The following is a 22,360-nucleotide window of genomic DNA, read 5'->3' as shown; positions in this document are numbered from 1 at the left end:
CGTCCATTCAGAACCCCACCTGCTGTGCTCGTCCATTCAGAACCCCACCTGCTGTGCACTTCCATTTGCTATATAGACTAGATCTCATGTGGAGTTGTGAAAGAAAACAAAAAACAAATCTGGTACGATAGTAGGTTAAAGAGAGCTATCAGTTTGTAGGTCTTATTTTCACGTAGTCCATTACTGTTTCAGTATCAAATATACACACTATTTCTTTTGGTTGTGTTGTGCTTGCAGAAGTTGTAGATCGAATACAAATGACTGTGTGTTAGTGGCAGCGAGTGCTGTCAATACCTTTTCAAATTGGAAGTTATATATAGTGAGTGCTGTCAATACCTTTTCAAATGGGAAGTTATATATAGTGAGTGCTGTCAATACCTTTTCAAATGGGAAGTTATATATAGTGAGTGCTGTCAATACCTTTTCAAATGGGAAGTTATATATAGCGAGTGCTGTCAATACCTTTTCAAATGGGAAGTTATATATAGTGAGTGCTGTCAATACCTTTTCAGATGGGAAGTTATATATAGTGAGTGCTGTCAATACCTTTTCAAATGGGAAGTTATATATAGTGAGTGATGTCAATACCTTTTCAAATGGGAAGTTATATATAGTGAGTGATGTCAATACCTTTTCAAATTGGAAGTTATATATAGTGAGTGCTGTCAATACCTTTTCAAATGGGAAGTTATATATAGTGAGTGATGTCAATACCTTTTCAAATGGGAAGTTATATATAGTGAGTGCTGTCAATACCTTTTCAAATGGGAAGTTACAGTGAGTTCTGTCAATACCTTTTCAAATGGGAAGTTATATATAGTGAGTGCTGTCAATACCTTTTCAAATGGGAAGTTATATATAGTGAGTGATGTCAATACCTTTTCAAATGGGAAGTTATATATAGTGAGTGCTGTCAATACCTTTTCAAATGGGAAGTTATATATAGTGAGTGCTGTCAATACCTTTTCAAATGGGAAGTTATATATAGTGAGTGATGTCAATACCTTTTCAAATGGGAAGTTATATATAGTGAGTGCTGTCAATACCTTTTCAAATGGGAAGTTATATATAGCGAGTTCTGTCAATACCTTTTCAAATGGGAAGTTATATATAGCGAGTTCTGTCAATACCTTTTCAAATGGGAAGTTATATATAGTGAGTGATGTCAATACCTTTTCAAATGGGAAGTTATATATAGTGAGTGCTGTCAATACCTTTTCAAATGGGAAGTTATATATAGTGAGTGATGTCAATACCTTTTCAAATGGGAAGTTATATATAGTGAGTGCTGTCAATACCTTTTCAGATGGGAAGTTATATATAGTGAGTTCTGTCAATACCTTTTCAGATGGGAAGTTATATATAGTGAGTGCTGTCAATACCTTTTCAAATGGGAAGTTATATATAGTGAGTTCTGTCAATACCTTTTCAAATGGGAAGTTATAGCGAGTGCTGTCAATACCTTTTCAAATGGGAAGTTATATATAGTGAGTGCTGTCAATACCTTTTCAGATGGGAAGTTATATATAGTGAGTTCTGTCAATACCTTTTCAGATGGGAAGTTATATATAGTGAGTGCTGTCAATACCTTTTCAAATGGGAAGTTATATATAGTGAGTGCTGTCAATACCTTTTCAAATGGGAAGTTATAGCGAGTGCTGTCAATACCTTTTTCAAATGGGAAGTTATATATAGCGAGTTCTGTCAATACCTTTTCAAATGGGAAGTTATATATAGAGTGCTGTCAATACCTTTTCAGATGGGAAGTTATATATAGTGAGTGCTGTCAATACCTTTTCAAATGGGAAGTTATATATAGTGAGTGCTGTCAATACCTTTTCAAATGGGAAGTTATATATAGTGAGTGCTGTCAATACCTTTTCAAATGGGAAGTTATATATAGTGAGTGATGTCAATACCTTTTCAAATGGGAAGTTATATATAGTGAGTGCTGTCAATACCTTTTCAAATGGGAAGTTATATATAGAGTGCTGTCAATACCTTTTCAAATGGGAAGTTATATATAGTGAGTGCTGTCAATACCTTTTCAAATGGGAAGTTATAGCGAGTGCTGTCAATACCTTTTTCAAATGGGAAGTTATATATAGCGAGTGCTGTCAATACCTTTTTCAAATGGAAAGTTATCCATCATCTGGAGCCCACCAATCACAAGGAGGTCGGGCCTGAAAGACTGGAGCTGCTCCTCAAAGTCCTCCAGGGAATCCAGCAGAGGGTTGTGGTCATCGCTGTGAACGATGTACCTGTGTGACAAACACAGCCAGGCTTGCTTAGAGCTGGAAACAAACGACTTGAAATAATCCATCTTTATTAATGGCAGGACTGCTTTTCAACTTTAATGGCAGGCGTATGCAGTGAAAAGCTAGTCTGGCTGGTTCAAATTGCTCCTTGAGATCTGTGGATCACAAGCAATTCAATAAACTCAATTATACAACTCGTACTGTGCTGCCCCATTGTCACGGATCGCTCCGTGGTGACGTCAGGAAGTAAATCCACAACACACTGGACTGCGAGGTCAGTGAAATGTGCTGCCTGTGTGTTTATTATAAATGAATGAACAAAATAAAAGGTTTGAACAAAATACAAACACTTTTATAAACTAAACGGTGCGGTGGCCAAAACAAATAGACAAACAAACAAACAAACAAACAAACGGTGGACGAACCCAAACAACCGTACCATGCTGGTCCCTCTCGTGCTCTCCTGTTCTCCACTCACCAAACACCCAACCCCGAGTGAGTGAAACACTGCCTCTTTTATGCAGCTGTACCGAGACTCGATTGCAAATCAATCATTCAATTGGAATCTCTGTACATCTGCACGTGAACTAATTCTGTGCTTCCATACTAATTCCCACTTTAATCTGCATGTGGAGTATTTGTGCAATCCTCGTGCATAAATACAAATATACTATTTTTTTTCTTTTATAAATTTAGTCATTGCCAATTATTATTATTTCTTATTATTATTTTCTCCCAATTTGGAATGGCCAATTATTTTTAGGCTCAGCTCACCGCTACAACCCCTGCGCTGACTCGGGAGGGCGAAGACAAACACACAAAGCGTGTGCCGTCAGTTGACCGCTTTTTTTCACACTGCGGACTCACCATGCAGCCACCCAAGAGCTACAGCGTCGGAGGATAACGCAGCTCTCGGGCAGCTTACAGGCAAGCCCGCAGGCGCCCAGCCAGACTACAGGGGTCGCTGGTGTGCGGTGAGCCCAGGACACCCTGGCCGACCTCTTCATTTAAGGGCTGTTTTATTAGTGAAAATGTTAGTGGAAGTGGAAATGTTGAGTAAGTGAATCACAGCCTTTCAAAGATAAAATAAACAAAAGTAATTCCGTGTTACAGACCTGTTCGCTCTCCTGGAGACGTATTCTCCCCATTTCGCCCCAGTGGGGTATTCTAGAATCAAGTGAATATCGGGGTCCTCCACTGGCTTCCCAGCCACTGCAAAGAGAAAGCAACGGTGTGAGTATACAGTACCAGTGCAGTCACTGACACCAAACAGAAAAGAGGGTCCCTTTAGTGCCTAAAAATCTAAACCGTTGAACAGAAAAAAATCAATTAGCACAAAGCACTACGTTCTCTAACCTGTCACGTGATCAGAAAGGACTTCAGTGACTTCTGGGCTGAAGCGGCCTCCCAGGAGCACGTCACACCCCTCCGAGGCCAGTCGGTTAGCCATGACTGCAGCGTTCCCTCCGAGAGCCCATCGATTCCCATGGAGTCCTCGGGATGCTTCCACCAGCTCGTCAAACAAAGTGTCATTGGACAGGAATCTCCTGCCATGAAACACAAGCCATCACACCACACAGCTAACCCCAGCCAGGAATCTCCTGCCATGAAACACAAGCCATCACACCACACACTACACCGCTAATCTCAGCCAGGAATCTCCTGCCATGAAACACAAGCCATCACACCACACAGCTAACCCCAGCCAGGAATCTCCTGCCATGAAACACAAGCCATCACACCACACACTACACAGCTAACCCCAGCCAGGAATCTCCTGCCATGAAACACAAACCATCACACCACACACTACACCGCTAATCTCAGCCAGGAATCTCCTGCCATGAAACACAAACCATCACACCACACACTACACAGCTAACCCCAGTCAGGAATCTCCTGCCATGAAACACAAGCCATCACACCACACAGCTAACCCCAGCCAGGAATCTCCTGCCATGAAACACAAGCCATCACACCACACACTACACAGCTAACCCCAGCCAGGAATCTCCTGCCATGAAACACAAGCCATCACACCACACAGCTAACCCCAGCCAGGAATCTCCTGCCATGAAACACAAGCCATCACACCACACACTACACAGCTAACCCCAGCCAGGAATCTCCTGCAAGGAAACACAAGCCATCACACCACACACTACACAGCTAACCTCAGCCAGGAATCTCCTGCCATGAAACACAAGCCATCATACCACACACTACACAGCTAACCCCAGCCAGGAATCTCCTCCAAGGAAACACAAGCCATCACACCACACACTACACCGCTAACCCCAGCCAGGAATCTCCTGCAAGGAAACACAAGCCATCACACCACACACTACACAGCTAACCCCAGCCAGGAATCTCCTGCAAGGAAACACAAGCCATCACACCACACACTACACAGCTAACCCCAGCCAGGAATATCCTGCAAGGAAACACAAGCCATCACACCACACACTACACCGCTAACCCCAGCCAGGAATCTCCTGCAAGGAAACACAAGCCATCACACCACACACTACACAGCTAACCCCAGCCAGGAATCTCCTGCCATGAAACACAAGCCATCACACCACACACTACACAGCTAACCCCAGCCAGGAATCTCCTGCAAGGAAACACAAGCCATCACACCACACACTACACAGCTAACCTCAGCCAGGAATCTCCTGCCATGAAACACAAGCCATCATACCACACACTACACAGCTAACCCCAGCCAGGAATCTCCTGCCATGAAACACAAACCATCATACCACACACTACACAGCTAACCCCAGCCAGGAATCTCCTCCAAGGAAACACAAGCCATCACACCACACACTACACAGCTAACCTCAGCCAGGAATCTCCTGCCATGAAACACAAGCCATCATACCACACACTACACAGCTAACCCCAGCCAGGAATCTCCTGCCATGAAACACAAGCCATCATACCACACACTACACAGCTAACCCCAGCCAGGAATCTCCTCCAAGGAAACACAAGCCATCACACCACACACTACACCGCTAACCTCAGCCAGGAATATCCTGCAAGGAAACACAAACCATCACACCACACAGCTAACCCCAGCCAGGAATCTCCTGCCATAAAACACAAGCCATCACACCACACAGCTAACCCCAGCCAGGAATATCCTGCAAGGAAACACAAGCCATCACACCACACACTACACCGCTAACCCCAGCCAGGAATCTCCTGCAAGGAAACACAAGCCATCACACCACACACTACACAGCTAACCTCAGCCTGGAATCTCCTGCCATGAAACACAAGCCATCATACCACACACTACACAGCTAACCCCAGCCAGGAATCTCCTGCAAGGAAACACAAGCCATCACACCACACACTACACCGCTAACCTCAGCCAGGAATATCCTGCAAGGAAACACAAACCATCACACCACACAGCTAACCCCAGCCAGGAATCTCCTGCCATAAAACACAAGCCATCACACCACACAGCTAACCCCAGCCAGGAATCTCCTCCAAGGAAACACAAGCCATCACACCACACACTACACCGCTAACCCCAGCCAGGAATCTCCTGCAAGGAAACACAAGCCATCACACCACACACTACACAGCTAACCCCAGCCAGGAATCTCCTGCAAGGAAACACAAGCCATCACACCACACACTACACCGCTAACCCCAGCCAGGAATCTCCTGCAAGGAAACACAAGCCATCACACCACACACTACACAGCTAACCTCAGCCAGGAATCTCCTGCCATGAAACACAAGCCATCATACCACACACTACACAGCTAACCCCAGCCAGGAATCTCCTCCAAGGAAACACAAGCCATCACACCACACACTACACCGCTAACCTCAGCCAGGAATATCCTGCAAGGAAACACAAACCATCACACCACACAGCTAACCCCAGCCAGGAATCTCCTGCCATAAAACACAAGCCATCACACCACACAGCTAACCCCAGCCAGGAATATCCTGCAAGGAAACACAAGCCATCACACCACACACTACACAGCTAACCCCAGACAGAACTTTAAACACAGCACAGAGACCAGGACCAGACACTCCAGTGCCTATTAAACGGGTGATGCGTTGTTGATGCAGAGTCATTGGAATACTTTAACAACTGACTAGATGAAGTTCATGGATTAATCAGGGACTAGATGAAGTTCATGGATTAATCAGGGACTGGATGAAGTTCATGGATTAATCAGGGACTGGATGAAGTTCATGGATTAATCAGGGACTAGATTAAGTTCATGGATTAATCAGGGACTAGATGAAGTTCATGGATTAATCAGGGACTGGATGAAGTTCATGGATTAATCAGGGACTGGATGAAGATCATGGATTAATTAGGGACCAGATGAAGATCATGGATTAATTAGGGAATAGGAACAATACAAGCACTGATGAGCTCAATGGCCTCCTCTCTTTTGTAAATTTGAGGATGTCCTTCAGTGAACAGAAAAATAATTCAATATAAAACTGATCTCGACAGTAGTACAAGGGAAATTAAATCTGACAGAAATGTTCTTAAACATGAAAAAAAAATTGAAAAATGTGCTGTGGTTGTACAGCAGAAGTATACAAAGTGTATTTCGTTAACAGTTTCTCAAATGTGGCGGATGTTAAAATAAATGTGGCTGCAAATTAAATATTTCATTGTAAATGGGACAACGCCAAATCAACGTTGAATACACCTGAGGCACAACCAGTCAAGACCACGCCCTTTTACATTCCCATGCTTCCACTTCTGCAGGTAAGGCAGTGGTGAGATGGTTAATCAGAGGCTGCTGTATTCATATGCAAGATGGAAAGGGAACCAAAGCTGAGCCCTGGATCACTGCCAACCCCCTCCCCCCCAAACCCAACCCCAACCCCAACATCCCACCCCCTAACCCCAACCCAACCCCAACATCCCACCCCCCTCCCCCTGCCCCTGCCCCTCCCCCTCCCCAACCCCAACCCCAACCCCAACCCCAATACCAACCCCCCCAACCCCAACCCCAACCCCAACCCCAACCCCAACCCACAGGAATGAATGCTGCATGAATTACAGAGCTGAGAGCACTGCATGCTTTGTATTCACTTACTCAGAGGCTGCTCCGGGTGGAAAGAAGTATGCAAAGCTCTGGGAGAGCTGCTCCCTGCTTTCAATGCAGTCGTGATGGAAGGGAGTTTTACTGGGTTTAAGACCAATCTCGTTTAAGAGCTTGACGCCATCGACAATAATGTCCACACAGCCACCAAAACCTAAAAAACAAACATTCACTGAAGGAAGCGTCACAAGGCCTGACAGGCACCCTGCTACATAAATACATGTACCTGAGTTTTACTGTATTTTTTCAACACAATCACAAGTGCTTTGATATTTGTATTCACATCCTGGGCTATAAATATTGGGAATGAAACTGAACATGCATGACAAACTATTCTCAGCAATGCAAACAAAATAAAACTGCTAAAGGATGTCCAGATGGTGTTGGATGAGCAGTTATCAAGATTCAGATACAAATGTAAGAGGAAAATAAAGACAGACCTCCAGGAGGCTTATATCATTGTGTGCAAGAACACACAGAATGAACTCATTCTGCTTCTTAAAGTCGAATGAAACCTGCTGAATAATGCTACGTTAACACATTCAATTACACACCGCTTTGTAGTTTTCCATATACTTAACAGAAAACTGACAAAAACAGAAAAATGTGACATTTTGAAATCTAACATGAAACACTGTACTACTATTATGGCTTCTGGTAGACTTTTGCGATATCATTTTGTAGTTTCTTTGATTATATGATGTTGGAAAACATGGATTGAGAATTGATTAGCAGTTTGCTACGCATGTGGACTGGCAGAGCTATACTGGTGTTCTTTTCTGAAAAGAAACTAATATTGCAGATAGCAGACTGTTTGGTTCAAATTGCATGTACTGCTAACAATTGATAAGAGACCTTGTGTCTACAAGCTTCTTGTCCAACATTGACTGCAAGCTAACAAGATATTGGTGCTGTGGACCAGGAGGGGCTAGGCTCTAAGACTTTTAGGAATACAAAGCATAAAGGGGCTAGAAGGCTCCCAGGGGCTGCCGTTGGACCAAGAGGTTCACAAGGAGAGTAAGAGATAATACTACTGGACTTGAAGGGTCTAAGGCAAAACGGAGAGAAGATGACAAAAACAAGATGTATGGACCTTTTTGGGGCACCAGGGGTTTGAGGAATGCACTGAGTTCAGAGGTCGTCACACTAGACTCACACACACACACACACACACACACACACACACTCACACAAAATTAAATGTATGGTAACAGGATAATGAGTTGTACCTTTTCTATTGGTTAAGTGTCAGAGAAAGAGGAGGAGAAAGACACCTATGCAGAAGGGTATTTAATGTCATGCAACAATTGTAAGAACGAGTATTCTGTTTGTCCTGTACCTGGGACCAGACTCCCTGCATATTTCAATAAACCTAACAACTGAGTGAAGAAAAGGACTCTGTGCAGTTTCTTGAATCTACTTACTCACCATCCTCTTTTTAAAGTTACATCATTTGGCGAGCCACCTGTGGACTGTTTCCTGAAATTTTTTTTTCCAAAAAACCGGGGGGGTTTGTACCTGACTGCAGAGAAACCCATTTGCCCAGCCTGAATCCCGTGCGCACAGGACCAGGACAAAGCGAATGGACAGAGACTGCTTCTAACTTCTGACCAGACGGTGTGGAGAATCTTTGAATCAGGACTTCAGCTCGAACATATAACCACGTACATTGGTGAGTAGTTACTGGTTTATTGTTTTATATGCAGTGTTTAGAATGTAGTGAGAATCAAGGGTAGAATATGAAAGAGGACTTTTTGATAATTCATGTACATTGAGGACACAATTAGTTAAGTCAAGAGAGATTGACCGCTGAACTAAAAGTGTATTGACTATTAGGACTTTAGGTATGAAAGAGGACCTCTGGATTCTTAAAAAAGTCGGAGTAAATCGTGTAGTGTTATGACGTGCCAGTAGAGTCTATTGGACTAGTTACACGGACTTGTATAGCTCAACAGGTACGGGCATACTCGGATTTATGTTTTATGTTTGTTTTTGAGAGGGTTTGGTACACCTGTTTTGTCTTTGTTTTTACTGTTTGGTTTATAAGTCACGATAAGGGGGCAATAGGATAAGCCTCTTATTTAACTGTCCACATTAGGTGGTACAGATAAGGAACAATCAGACAATAAGTTCCAGTTAAGCCCAAATAGCACATACAAAAGTGTAAATTAAATGTGCAATAAACCAAAATAAAAGTTTATGCTTCGTTAAGCATAGCTTTAAACACAGACTATTGGTAAAAACAAGACAAAACTAAAAACAAGTTTTTTTTGTTAGTTTTGTGTTTTGTTGGGAGTCTGATCAACTCCAAATATGTTAGAAGATAATAGTGACGGTCATCGAATGGATGACTGGAGAATATGGAACATAGACTATGTGTTAAAACATGGCAAAAAGGGAAGCTATGTACAGAACAGTAATGTACATGTTCATGTGAAAGATCAGGAGTGTGTGTCTCGAAAGAAGAAAAAGACAAAGGAAATTCAAAACTGGTAGCCCACAAAAAAACAAAACAAAAAAAACTGTAAAATTAAAAGGTCACATTAAAATGTAATTAAGAAGTTGCTTATTAATGATTGTTTGAGTAATTCTGATTTTGCTTAAGCGTGGAGATAAAGTAACATCTTAGAAAAACTATGTACTAAGAACCAGCATGAATACTTATTGTCTTGCCTCGATCATAAGAGGGTTTGATAAGGGAAAGAGACCCATGTTAACTGATGAGTTATTTGTATTGTGTTAGTGTTTGAATGCAAAGGAATGGCCAACCTTTGAACTAAAACAATAACACAAATATACAAAGCAACAATTAATAGTTTGTTCAGGATTATATTGGTAAACAAGAGGAACATTGTCTTTCTGATAGAGGGTTTACTTGAAAAGAAAGTGGTGGTATTGGTTTGGTACGCAGGGTCTGTGTCTCCCTGGTCACAGATTCAGGGAGGAATAGGAAAAAAACTTGCGTGACCATATTTGGGCAGAGAGAGAAAAGACTATGAGAATAGATCACTGTTACACGACTAAAAAATAAAAAGACTTTTAGGAAGAGAACAAATGTTTTTGGAGATCAATAAATCTGAAACAAATTAAATTATCGACCTGGAAATATTTTAAAAATATTTTCATGAATGAATGTTAAGTGTTTGTTTGAGAGTGAATTTTATGTTTAAGACACGGGTGAATTTTATGAATCACCTATGAATACATATTTGAAACCAAGATCACATGAGTGGTAGAGTTTGTATTATTGGTGTAGCTAAAAAAAGTGCAGAGTTAAAACGATGTTTTATTTAAGGGGTCTGTTTATTAATGATTGTTTAGTTCATGTTGAATTAAACAGGGAGATTGCATTCTCTTTGAATGGAAAACACGTAGTTTAATAAAGCACTGATGTTATCAGTATTAACTGGGTTTATTCTGATGTTGCTAAAGCACACTACGAGTAGAAGAAAAAAAAAGTTGAATTGTTAGAAAGCATAAAATACAATTCAAATGGGGAAAAAGAGGTCACAATCGATATCAGAGTGATCTACAGGGATTTCAACTTCTGCTAAGGCATCAGAATGCAGTGATGCAGGAGACAAAAGCAGTGTCACTCAGAGCTACGCGAGTGATGTGAAATGGGATGTTTGCACACATGTGTACGATGTGTTTTGTTTATGTTGGTTACAATTAGTATTTTACGGAGCTTCTTGCAGGAGAGGTGATGATAATTAGATTAATGTGATAACTGAAACATGAATAAATCGCGAGTGACATAAGATTATTGATGGTGCAGTATAGGACTGCTGGATTGATGGATTGTGATATTGGTATGATAGACAGTCTGTTGGTTAATGTTTGTGTGTTTGTCTGTGAATATAGGGTATGAATACTCTTTTGTGGAAGTTCAGCACAGGAGGCTGAACTAATGGAAATATTGTGATGCAAAATAAAGTCAACTTCTCACTGTCTAATACAGAACAGACAGTCGCAGTAGCAAAAGTAATTATGCACTCACAGTAATACAAATGCACTTGGTAGGATTGACCATGGGGAAACGCCCGTGTAAATTAATCAAATCAATATTCGCTGGCTTAAGCATGAAGCAACCTGCGCCCTGGTTGGCGAAGTACAGTGATTCCATGTCCTCTGGCACCCAAAGAGCTCTGGGTTGGTAGAGCTTGTGGATCACATTCTAAAAAGGAAGCATCATAAACAGGTGCTCATGAAGGTCAGGTTTATGTGCACACACATTTTCTTTCTCACTGGACTATTTCTATAATAGATCCTGATTTATTTTGATCTGCTAAAAGGATGCTGTTATTAATTGCAGCAAGAATAGGCAGTACTTTTATTTCTGTATGCGTTATTGGGAAACATTAACGTTTGAATACATTTCTTTGTAAACTTTCTTTTCAACTGTTATTGTGATATGTGCTCTGGACGTCTTGCCAAGAAGGGAGAGATCAATGTATGACTAACATCTTACAGAACTGTTCTCAACTAGGTAATATCATACAGTATGTGGACGACATACTGTTGCAATGGGAACTGCGGAGAAGAACTATCTGTTGCTGGAGGAGCACGCTGCTCTCAAATTAAATCTAAAGAAAGCTGCATTAATGAAATCATCTGTTTGTTTCTTAGGAGTACAGGTGGAAACTGGAGGACACACACCTGACCCAGGAAATAAAAAGCTGATTAAAAATCTGCCCCTTAGATCTTTTTGGGCATATTTGGATTCTGTCAGGACTTCATGGAAGGATACAGCAAACTAGCTGTCACCCTCTATGAACACCTGAATTGAGGCATTAAAACATGCACTGATTCCAACCCCACACAGGGTCTCCATTCAAATTTAAAAAGTTAAAAAAAAAAAAAAAGCGGGGGGTTGGAAGGCTGATTGGGGAGGTTCATATGAGATAATGGACAAACTGGGAGAAACCAATTTGAAATTGGCAATACAAAAATGAGGGAGTGAAAACTAGTTTCACTGATAAGCAAGCCTGCTGGAGAACGGAAATTCCTAAGGGTACTGATGCAGTTAGTTTAGAGTAGTAATTGTGAGCAATGAAGCAGATAGAGATTTGTAGTTACTTTCAGAGTACAGACACAGGTCTAAGGCTTTTCTCTTCTCCTACAGGTTCATGCTGGAACTGATATTTTATATTATGTTCACGATATGGGGTGGACATAGGTTCTGAGAAAAATACAAGATAGAATTAACAGACATTGGCGATTCTTAGAATTGCAATAACATTATCAATGCAGATGAAAAAGAGACTATTCAAGAATTAACCTTTTTGAAATTAAATCAGATATTAATCAAAAGAATAAATACTGCACTTGTTCTCCACAGGTTCCGAGATAATACTGATGGCGTTTATGTGGAATGGAAGCACAATGCTGTTCATCGGAACTGAGAGGACCATTTCAGAAGAGTTTGTGCAGAAAGTTCCAATACACTTGTGGGACAATTTGGATATGCAAACAGGAACTGTACATATTAACCTGCAGAACTTTACAATGCTTGTCCATGATATGTAGTAATTAAGCTCTACCATATATCTGGAACAAGAGTGTAAGTTGCTGAGAGACGGTCATGAGGAAGTATCTGAAACCACAGAGACATTCTTACATATGGGGAACCATTCCAGTCTGCATATCAAAAGAAGAAATTATGATGACGTTAAAGTGACATTTTTGGGGATGTAATGGGGACTGTTAATTTCAGTTAACATACCTGATAATGAAACTACGTATTATAAACTTGGGGTATAGATGTATGATTGGTGAAAAGATTTGTCTTAGTTTAAAGATACTAAAGGTAATATGTCAGCGATCCTGGAGTGCAGAGATGGGAAGGTCTCATGTAATTTATTACTAATCACATTCAGTAAAATAACAAAAACTGCAAAGGTTGTACCATTGACCTCTAGAGGCACTGGGAGTATGGAGTTTGTGTTGTTCATGACACTTAAGAGTGGTATTGTTAAGACATTGTATCTGCCATCCATGGTAGGGAGGTAAAATGGTTGGTGTCTTGCAATGGATTATTTGGAGTGTTGTTAGGAACATAAGACTATATTAATATGTACTTGTAAGGTAATGGGACATCCTATGTTGAATGGAAATACCAATTGAAAACAGCTGTTCTACTGAAAAATATGGTTACCTATATTAGACATTAATTGTGGAAATCATGTGAACTTTGAATGATATGCTGTAGTGTTGAATATGTCTAAAATGAGGCACTATTTTAGTACTTGTTCAATGCATAGTGATCATTTTTGAAGTTATAGTTTTAGGTTTTAATCAGTTTTAAGTGTATCATAAGATTGAGATGGTCTAGAATATTGGATTCTAGAAAGATGTAATTTAACATACAGGTTAAAAATAATGATGCACCTAAATGTGTTAGAGCAACATGAGTGTGGTTCTGATCAAGAGGATGGGGATCCACAGCTGGAACATAGAGTTTATTCTGAGAGTACTGTAGTTTCGGATAGAAGATGTGATTATGAGCTTACAGAGTTAAACCAACACTGCACCGCGTAGCTAAAGAGCAGGACGGGTGGGTGAAATTGGGAGGCATAGATTGCTGTAAGGAGTTGAGTACGTCAGTAATTTACACTTGTTCCATGCAGGGTGATCTAATTTCTTGAAACAGGGCAGTAAACCGTACTATCGAGGTAAAATCACTACGAAAGTATGTCCCCTTTGCACCTCCTACCTCGGGAAGGTATCATTCTCGGACTAGAAAGAAAAACTGTTTTGGATGATGTGAATATAGTATTATCGTGTGTAATGTATAATTTCACAAATCTAACTGTTATGTTTGAACAGCATTGCAAGCAACACACCAATATCCAGAATTGGCTTCAAAGGGAAATAGGTAGTACAATAAGAGATTACAAAGAGCGAATAGGCGAACGAATGTATGAAGGTAATGAGAAACGTAGGAAGAGGGGACTTTTTGATGAAATAGCAGGATGGTTTGGTGCAGGAAATTCTGTTGCAAACAGCTGGGATATTTATCAAATGTCAAGTGCTGTGGGAAAAGAAATGGAAAGATTGGGGAATGGACAGATGTATGTAAATCAAGGGATTAGGCTCCAGGGTACAGCTATATATGAGCTAATGGATGGAACAGAGGGAGCCCTGCGCAATTTGACCAAAGCAATAGATTGTAGAATATTTGCGGGTGACCTTTTAAAAACAATGAAGGAAGAAATAATGGACATTAGGCTAAGAGTGGTACCTAGACATGCACAGGAGGAACTCAGGTTGAGGTTGGCAATGATCCACCCTGATCAGACTGACCTCCTAGGAGCTAGTTTAGTGTGGCCAAAGGAGAATGGCAAGGAACCACCTGGTCACATAGGGTTCTATCTCTCAATACCATACCTGGATCCTAATAACCAGTATAAAGACAGTTTGAAGATTAGACCGATAGGAGTACTACACAATGAGACAGTGATAGTTTGGGAAAAGGCTACATGGAAAGTTCAGCGAGGGAACTGGAGTGGTGTGGTGCATGAAGCATGTTGTTATGAAACAAATAGTCATGTAGTTTGCCGGTGTCCTGCAATCACCGGAATTAATAGACATATAAGCACTGAATTAGAGGTACTTCCACTAGAGGGGTGGAAAAAAGCAGTGCAGGTTGGGAAATATCAATGGTGTGTGTTGAGTAACCATACCAATTTTAAATATGGAGATTTAACTTGTCAGACTTCTCCAGGATTTTGTTTTTCTCCAACACATGCAGTTCAGATTGGAGATATATATATACCTGAACCTGAAGCAGAGGAGTTCCAAATTACCGCTTGGTGGGATGACACATATCTAGATTCATATTTGGTCATTTTTTCTCAAGTGCACAAATTGGTTAAAATAGCCCTACAAAGAGCGGAACAGAAGCTGCTCAAAGCTAAGGTCGAAGTTGATTTGGCACAATTAAAAGCCACCGTATTGAAACGATATGGATGGTCAGGACAGGCCTTAGGGCACACTTTTGGGGATTATGTTGTTTTAATAATACTGTTAATAATAATAGTATTGATTTTGTGGAATAGCATTCAGTGTTTTTGGTGGAAAAAACAACATCGACAGTTAGAAAGGACCATTGGCAGATGGGAAACTGTAAACTTACTGGGAGCCACCATGAATAAGAAATAATACCTGTGTACAGTGATAAACTGTATTTACTGTATTTTTCTGTATGTTTACTGTATGTTTATTTTTCATTTTTTGTATTATTTTTAAGTATGTTTGTTTGTTTTTTTGTTTGTTTTTTTGCTCATGACATACTTACATGGAGAAACAGCAAAGGCAAGGTAGATACCTACACATAATGGAGAGACTTAGAATGAGAGGAACATACTTCACTATAATATATTATACAAACACGGTACTTGATGTGATTACTCAGAACCAGCGAAGAGGACATCTGAGGGCTCGGGATCACGTCAGCAACTTGGTTGTAGCGGGTCACCCCCCTCCATCTTATATTTTAAAAGTAGGGTATGTTGGAAAACATGGATTGAGAATTGATTAGCAGTTTGCTACGCATGTGGACTGGCAGAGCTATACTGGTGTTCTTTTCTGAAAAGAAACTAATATTGCAGATAGCAGACTGTTTGGTTCAAATTGCATGTACTGCTAACAATTGATAAGAGACCTTGTGTCTACAAGCTTCTTGTCCAACATTGACTGCAAGCTAACAAGATATTGGTGCTGTGGACCAGGAGGGGCTAGGCTCTAAGACTTTTAGGAATACAAAGCATAAAGGGGCTAGAAGGCTCCCAGGGGCTGCCGTTGGACCAAGAGGTTCACAAGGAGAGTAAGAGATAATACTACTGGACTTGAAGGGTCTAAGGCAAAACGGAGAGAAGATGACAAAAACAAGATGTATGGACCTTTTTGGGGCACCAGGGGTTTGAGGAATGCACTGAGTTCAGAGGTCGTCACACTAGACTCACACACACACACACACACACACACACACACACTCACACAAAATTAAATGTATGGTAACAGGATAATGAGTTGTACCTTTTCTATTGGTTAAGTGTCAGAGAAAGAGGAGGAGAAAGACACCTATGCAGAAGGGTATTTAATGTCATGCAACAATTGTAAGAACGAGTATTCTGTTTGTCCTGTACCTGGGACCAGACTCCCTGCATATTTCAATAAACCTAACAACTGAGTGAAGAAAAGGACTCTGTGCAGTTTCTTGAATCTACTTACTCACCATCCTCTTTTTAAAGTTACATCATATGATGTTAAATAAAAGATTGTCATGTACAGTACAAACCTCGTTATAACGAACCTGTTGGGGTCCAAGCCCTTTGTTCGTTATATCGAGGGGTTGTTATAGCAAAAGAACAATCAAAATGAACGATAAACTGTTGGAATAAGTTAATGAGATGAGATTGTGAATAAAAGTAGAATTGCATGTACCCGTTTGTCTCATGTCTGCAGTATTCTGCCTTTGCTTTATCCTATTCGGATTAAAAATTAAAACGCAGTACAGAAAGCAAAAATCCCAAACTGAAGCTGAACTTTTATTCAAAATCAATCTGACACGAATCGTTTCAAAGTGCATCAAATCTTAATCCAACAGAATCCCAAAGTGAGCTTTTATTCCAAATCATCCCGACATGAAGTTTGACATGAAAAGTTCATCAAGTTTTTCTGTTGTTGTTTTTTTCCTTAATCAATTTTGCTTGCCACATCCTTGCTGAACAAACCAAAAATGTGTTTTTTGACATCCTATATTCACGACAGACATGCCTGCGTTACTACTTTTTTCAAACGATCAATATAGTTACCAGCTTTGTTGCAACATAAAATTATTTTCGTTTTGGATGTATATTTACACAGCGTGCGCTTTTTATTAAGACAAAAGAGTTGACTTCACTGTGGAGGTGGCATCCCGTGCATACGGACCGGGATGTTGACAGTGTGTTGACTTCACTGCGGAGGTGGGATCCCGTGCATACAGACCGGGATGTTCACAGTGTGTTGACTTCCCTGTGGAGGTGGCATCCCGTGCATACAGACCGGGATGTTCACAGTGTGTTGACTTCCCTGTGGAGGTGGCATCCCGTGCATACAGACCGGGATGTTGACAGTGTGTTGACTTCACTGTGGAGGTGGCATCCCGTGCATACAGACCGGGATGTTGACAGTGTGTTGACTTCACTGTGGAGGTGGGATCCCGTGCATACAGACCGGGATGTTGACAGTGTGTTGACTTCACTGTGGAGGTGGGATCCCGTGCATACAGACCGGGATGTTGACAGTGTGTTGACTTCACTGTGGAGGTGGCATCCCGTGCATACAGACCGGAATGTTGACAGTGTGTTGACTTCACTGCAGAGGTGGGATCCCTTGCATACAGACTGGGATGTTGACAGTGTGTTGACTTCACTGTGGAGGTGGCATCCCGTGCATACAGACCGGGATGTTGACAGTGTGTTGACTTCACTGTGGAGGTGGCATCCCGTGCATACAGACCGGGATGTTGACAGTGTGTTGACTTCACTGTGGAGGTGGCATCCCGTGCATACAGACCGGGATGTTGACAGTGTGTTGACTTCACTGCGGAGGTGGCATCCCGTGCATACGGACCGGGATGTTGACAGTGTGTTGACTTCACTGCGGAGGTGGCATCCCGTGCATACAGACCGGGATGTTGACAGTGTGTTGACTTCACTGCGGAGGTGGGATCCCGTGCATACAGACCGGGATGTTGACAGTGTGTTGACTTCCCTGCGGAGGTGGCATCCCGTGCATACGGACCGGGATGTTGACAGTGTGTTGACTTCACTGCGGAGGTGGCATCCCGTGCATACAGACCGGGATGTTGACAGTGTGTTGACTTCACTGCGGAGGTGGGATCCCGTGCATACAGACCGGGATGTTGACAGTGTGTTGACTTCCCTGTGGAGGTGGCATCCCGTGCATACAGACCGGGATGTTGACAGTGTGTTGACTTCCCTGTGGAGGTGGCATCCCGTGCATACAGACCGGGATGTTGACAGTGTGTTGACTTCACTGCGGAGGTGGGATCCCGTGCATACAGACCGGGATGTTGACAGTGTGTTGACTTCCCTGTGGAGGTGGCATCCCGTGCATACAGACCGGGATGTTGACAGTGTGTTGACTTCGCTGGGGAGGTGTGCACGGGATGTTGACCGTGTGTGTTTATATGATCTTTTATTTGGAGTCCAGTGGCCAGGTTCGTTATAGCCGAAGGTTCGTTTTAATGAAGGGCGTACTGTAGTTTAAAAAAAAAAATAATAAAATAAAAGTAATCTCTCAATCCTAAAATTCTAGGTGATGCTAAACTTTTGACCACAGCAGAAGGACAGTCAGCAAAGACACAAGAACAAGGTGCTGTTGAACTATCACAGATCAGTGTGTGCAGCTTCTCACAAGGTGCTGTTGAACTATCAGACAGATCAGTGCTTGCAGCTTCTCAGAGAATTGCCACAGGAATGACTGACAGATAAAGAAGTGGACTCCACCTTCACAAACTCTGCGATGAATGATTAGCAAATGCTGACCTGAAGCACCAAGAGCTAGCACTGCCAGCTACACCTCAGGGCTAAAGTGCAACTGGAGATCGCTTTGAAAGCAAATAAACAACTAGCTCCAATATATTAAGCAGCAGTGAAGTCACTCTGTGATGGGTGCTTTGATTTCCATGTGCTTTGTAGGTAAATGGGAACACTTTTTATTACATTTCCTCTATGGAGGTATTAAATGTTGTGTGACCCTGAGCAAGTCACTTAACCTCCTTGTGCTCCGTCTTTCGGGTGAGACGTAATTGTAAGTGACTCTGCAGCTGATGCATAGTTCACACACCCTAGACTCTGTAAGTCGCTTTGGATAAAGGCGTCTGCTAAATAAACAAATAATAATAATAATAATAAATGAAATGGTATCTTGCTGCCTGCATATCCAGTAAGTCGACATGGGTCTAGCAGCTGTGTGTTCTACTGTTTGCAAGTTAAACAGAACTGTACATACTAAACTAGTGAACTAGATCAGAACTTTACATGCTAAACTAGTGAACTAGATCAGAACTGTACATGCTAAACTAGTGAACTAGATCAGAACTGTACATGCTAAACTAGTGAACTAGATCAGAACTGTACATGCTAAACTAGTGAACTAGATCAGAACTGTACATATTAAACTAGTGAACTAGATCAGAACTGTACATACTAAACTAGTGAACTAGATCACAACTGTACATGCTAGAATAGTGAACTAGATCACAACTGTACATGCTAGAATAGTGAACTAGATCAGATCTATACATGCTAGAATAGTGAACTAGATCAGATCTACACATGCTAGAATAGTGAACTAGATCAGATCTACACATGCTAGAATAGTGAACTAGATCAAATCTATACATGCTAGAATAGTGAACTAGATCACAACTGTACATGCTAGAATAGTGAACTAGATCAGATCTATACATGCTAGAATAGTGAACTAGATCAGATCTACACATGCTAGAATAGTGAACTAGATCAGATCTACACATGCTAGAATAGTGAACTAGATCAGATCTATACATACTAGAATAGTGAACTAGATCAGATCTATACATACTAGAATAGTGAACTAGATCAGATCTACACATACTAGAATACAAGGTATTTTACCATCATTCTACATTTAAAAACGCGCCTCAGCCCCTGGTGGTAAATGGAAACTATGTAAATTGGTGCTGGTTTGGGGCTGTTCCAAGAATATGAGTTACAGCTGCCTTGCCTGTCCAGCATTCTCCCATGATGCAGGAACTGACGCCAGGATACAATGGGGAATACGTATGGCACACTGAGTTTTATCGAGACCCAATTGTGATGAAAAGTTACTACATCCTCCTATTGTGATGAAACGTGAGGAAATGTTTTACTAATTGAGAGTATCAGTAAAAACGGTGTCTGGATGGTAAACATTCTTTGCATGCATACATACTTATCGTTCACTTTTCATGACACACATTTTTTAACTTTAATTTTTGACTTGTGTAAGGCTTTATATTTTGCATGAAATACAGTCATTTAGAAAATGGGCCGACAAGAAACTGGAGACAGAGATACAAGTCGATCGTGAATTGTGAGACTAATGCAAATTCATGCTGACACAGCACAATGGCAAGTCTCTGAAAATGTCGCTCTTCAAGGTTTAAAACTAGTTTTACCAGCATAACTGGAAAATTGCCAGAGCGTAACCAACTGACCTCTCTGTTTTCAGAATACTGTACAGTAAGTGTGCAAATCTCAGTATTTAAAACAAAAACACACACCACAAAATACTACATTTACATTTTATTTTAGTACAACTGCTTTGTCATGGAATACAGATTATAATTTAGGAGGAAATATGTTTTTGTACCTGTCCTATTTAAAGATAAAATAAGACTATACATCACAATACATTAAACTGATCAAATTAATAGTGTTAAAATGATGTTGCAGTAAACCTAGTCTTGACATGCGCGCACTTTTCTAGTACATTCATCCTACCGCGTAGCCCAGGATACTTATTTATTTATGAATTGTATGACACCGCGAGCGTTACAAATTTCGAAAAATAATTTAAAATACATTTTATAACTTAACAGGAGTAATAATATTTGCTTACCTATTGCCACTTTGGGTCTGCGAAAGCAGTCTGTGTCCACTTTACTCTCGGCTCTCAGCAGCGATGTTAAAACGGTGTCAAGCCTTTGGTCGAGTGAATTCTGTACGGGTGATCGGTACCACAAAGCCAACAGAACCACCAGAACAGACACGACGGTTCCGTATCTCACAAGACTGCTGGTGTTCCGTCCATTCGCCATGTCAAACGCCAAGGTAAACGAACAACAATACACACGGAGACGATCAAGTAGCACTTACACACACACAGATAAACCACCGACCTAGAAGCAGAACACGAACACACAGTCTGCAGCCAGGGGGAGTGACAGCAAAGCGGAAGTAGAGCTGCTCAACAAACAATGCACGAGTAAAACACGGGAACTTCGTTTCCTGGCTATTGTCAATGCACATGCTGCGTTTTAACAATGTAAATACATGGATAAACTTGAGGTAAAGTATGAGGTATGGTTAAAAAAAGAACAACGCATATTTACTTTTGTGCCTCTGTATAGTTGTCACCGCACCCTCCCCCACTCTGACAGTGGCTATGTTATTTAGGGACGTTGTGAATTCTTGTAAGAAATATTTACACTTGGAATTACCAGCTCAGAAACTTGTCTAATTCATTTGGATAGAAAATTAACCATGTACTTAATGTAGAATGCTCATTAAAGAATTCCTCCTCTTTCAATGTCGGTATTCAGTTCCATGGAAACAGGAAGACCTCGGGCATTACAGCTCCAATGGAATAACCAGCATGCGTTGCAACGATTAACAACGATACACATTGCGATGGAAATACATTAACCTTGAGATAGCTGGATGATGCAAATGCTACGTTCCAAGATACTTACACCAGCTGGCCGCATTGGTCAAATCAGCATGATATGGGCAGCGCCATAGCTGTCTTCTCAATGTCTTTTATCAGTGTCCAAGGAGGCATGCTATATTGTACATTACACAGGGTGCTCCAGATGTGTGCCTGGGTCTGCACAGCGTTCTGGCCTTTTTGTACCCCAGCACGTAACACAATTTAATGAGGCTATGTGTAGCCAAGCTGTACCCACTAAAATATAACGGGAAGGTCTCTTTTGCCTTTAGTGGCTGGAAAATATATTTTTACAAAAACATTGTATTGTTTGTTAGTGTTTTTTTAACTATTAATTTACTGACAATGTTTTAAGAACAACGCTATTGTTTGTATTTGATCCACTGGAACAGTTGACTGTTCTTCATTAAATGCGCTTTACTTGCTCTTACCTGCCCCCTATTTTACTGCATTTAATCCTGTACTTTAGAGTACTGTAATCTGTCAAGTGTTATTTAATCTGTAGTATTTTGT

The 22,360-nt window shown here is 41.2% G+C and overlaps 1 protein-coding gene across 1 annotated transcript in view; it reads right to left on the bottom strand.

The window, feature by feature from the left end:
- Nucleotides 1–21,777, bottom strand: part of LOC117402830 (ADP-dependent glucokinase-like) — a 30,910-nt gene extending 9,133 nt beyond the window's left edge. Inside the window, exons 1-5 of the mRNA XM_034004341.3 lie at nt 21,020–21,777; nt 7,358–7,517; nt 3,615–3,805; nt 3,374–3,470; nt 2,125–2,261 (exon numbers count right to left, since the gene is read on the bottom strand). Of these exons, the coding sequence (XP_033860232.3) occupies nt 2,125–2,261; nt 3,374–3,470; nt 3,615–3,805; nt 7,358–7,517; nt 21,020–21,218 (784 nt within the window). The 5' untranslated portion in view covers nt 21,219–21,777. The remainder of the gene's footprint in view (nt 1–2,124; nt 2,262–3,373; nt 3,471–3,614; nt 3,806–7,357; nt 7,518–21,019) is intronic.
- Between the last annotated feature and the right edge of the window lie 583 nt (nt 21,778–22,360).

Source organism: Acipenser ruthenus, chromosome 5 (genome assembly GCF_902713425.1).
Source record: "Acipenser ruthenus chromosome 5, fAciRut3.2 maternal haplotype, whole genome shotgun sequence".
Lineage (NCBI taxonomy): Eukaryota > Metazoa > Chordata > Actinopteri > Acipenseriformes > Acipenseridae > Acipenser > Acipenser ruthenus.
This window is presented reverse-complemented; position numbering and strand designations above follow the sequence as displayed.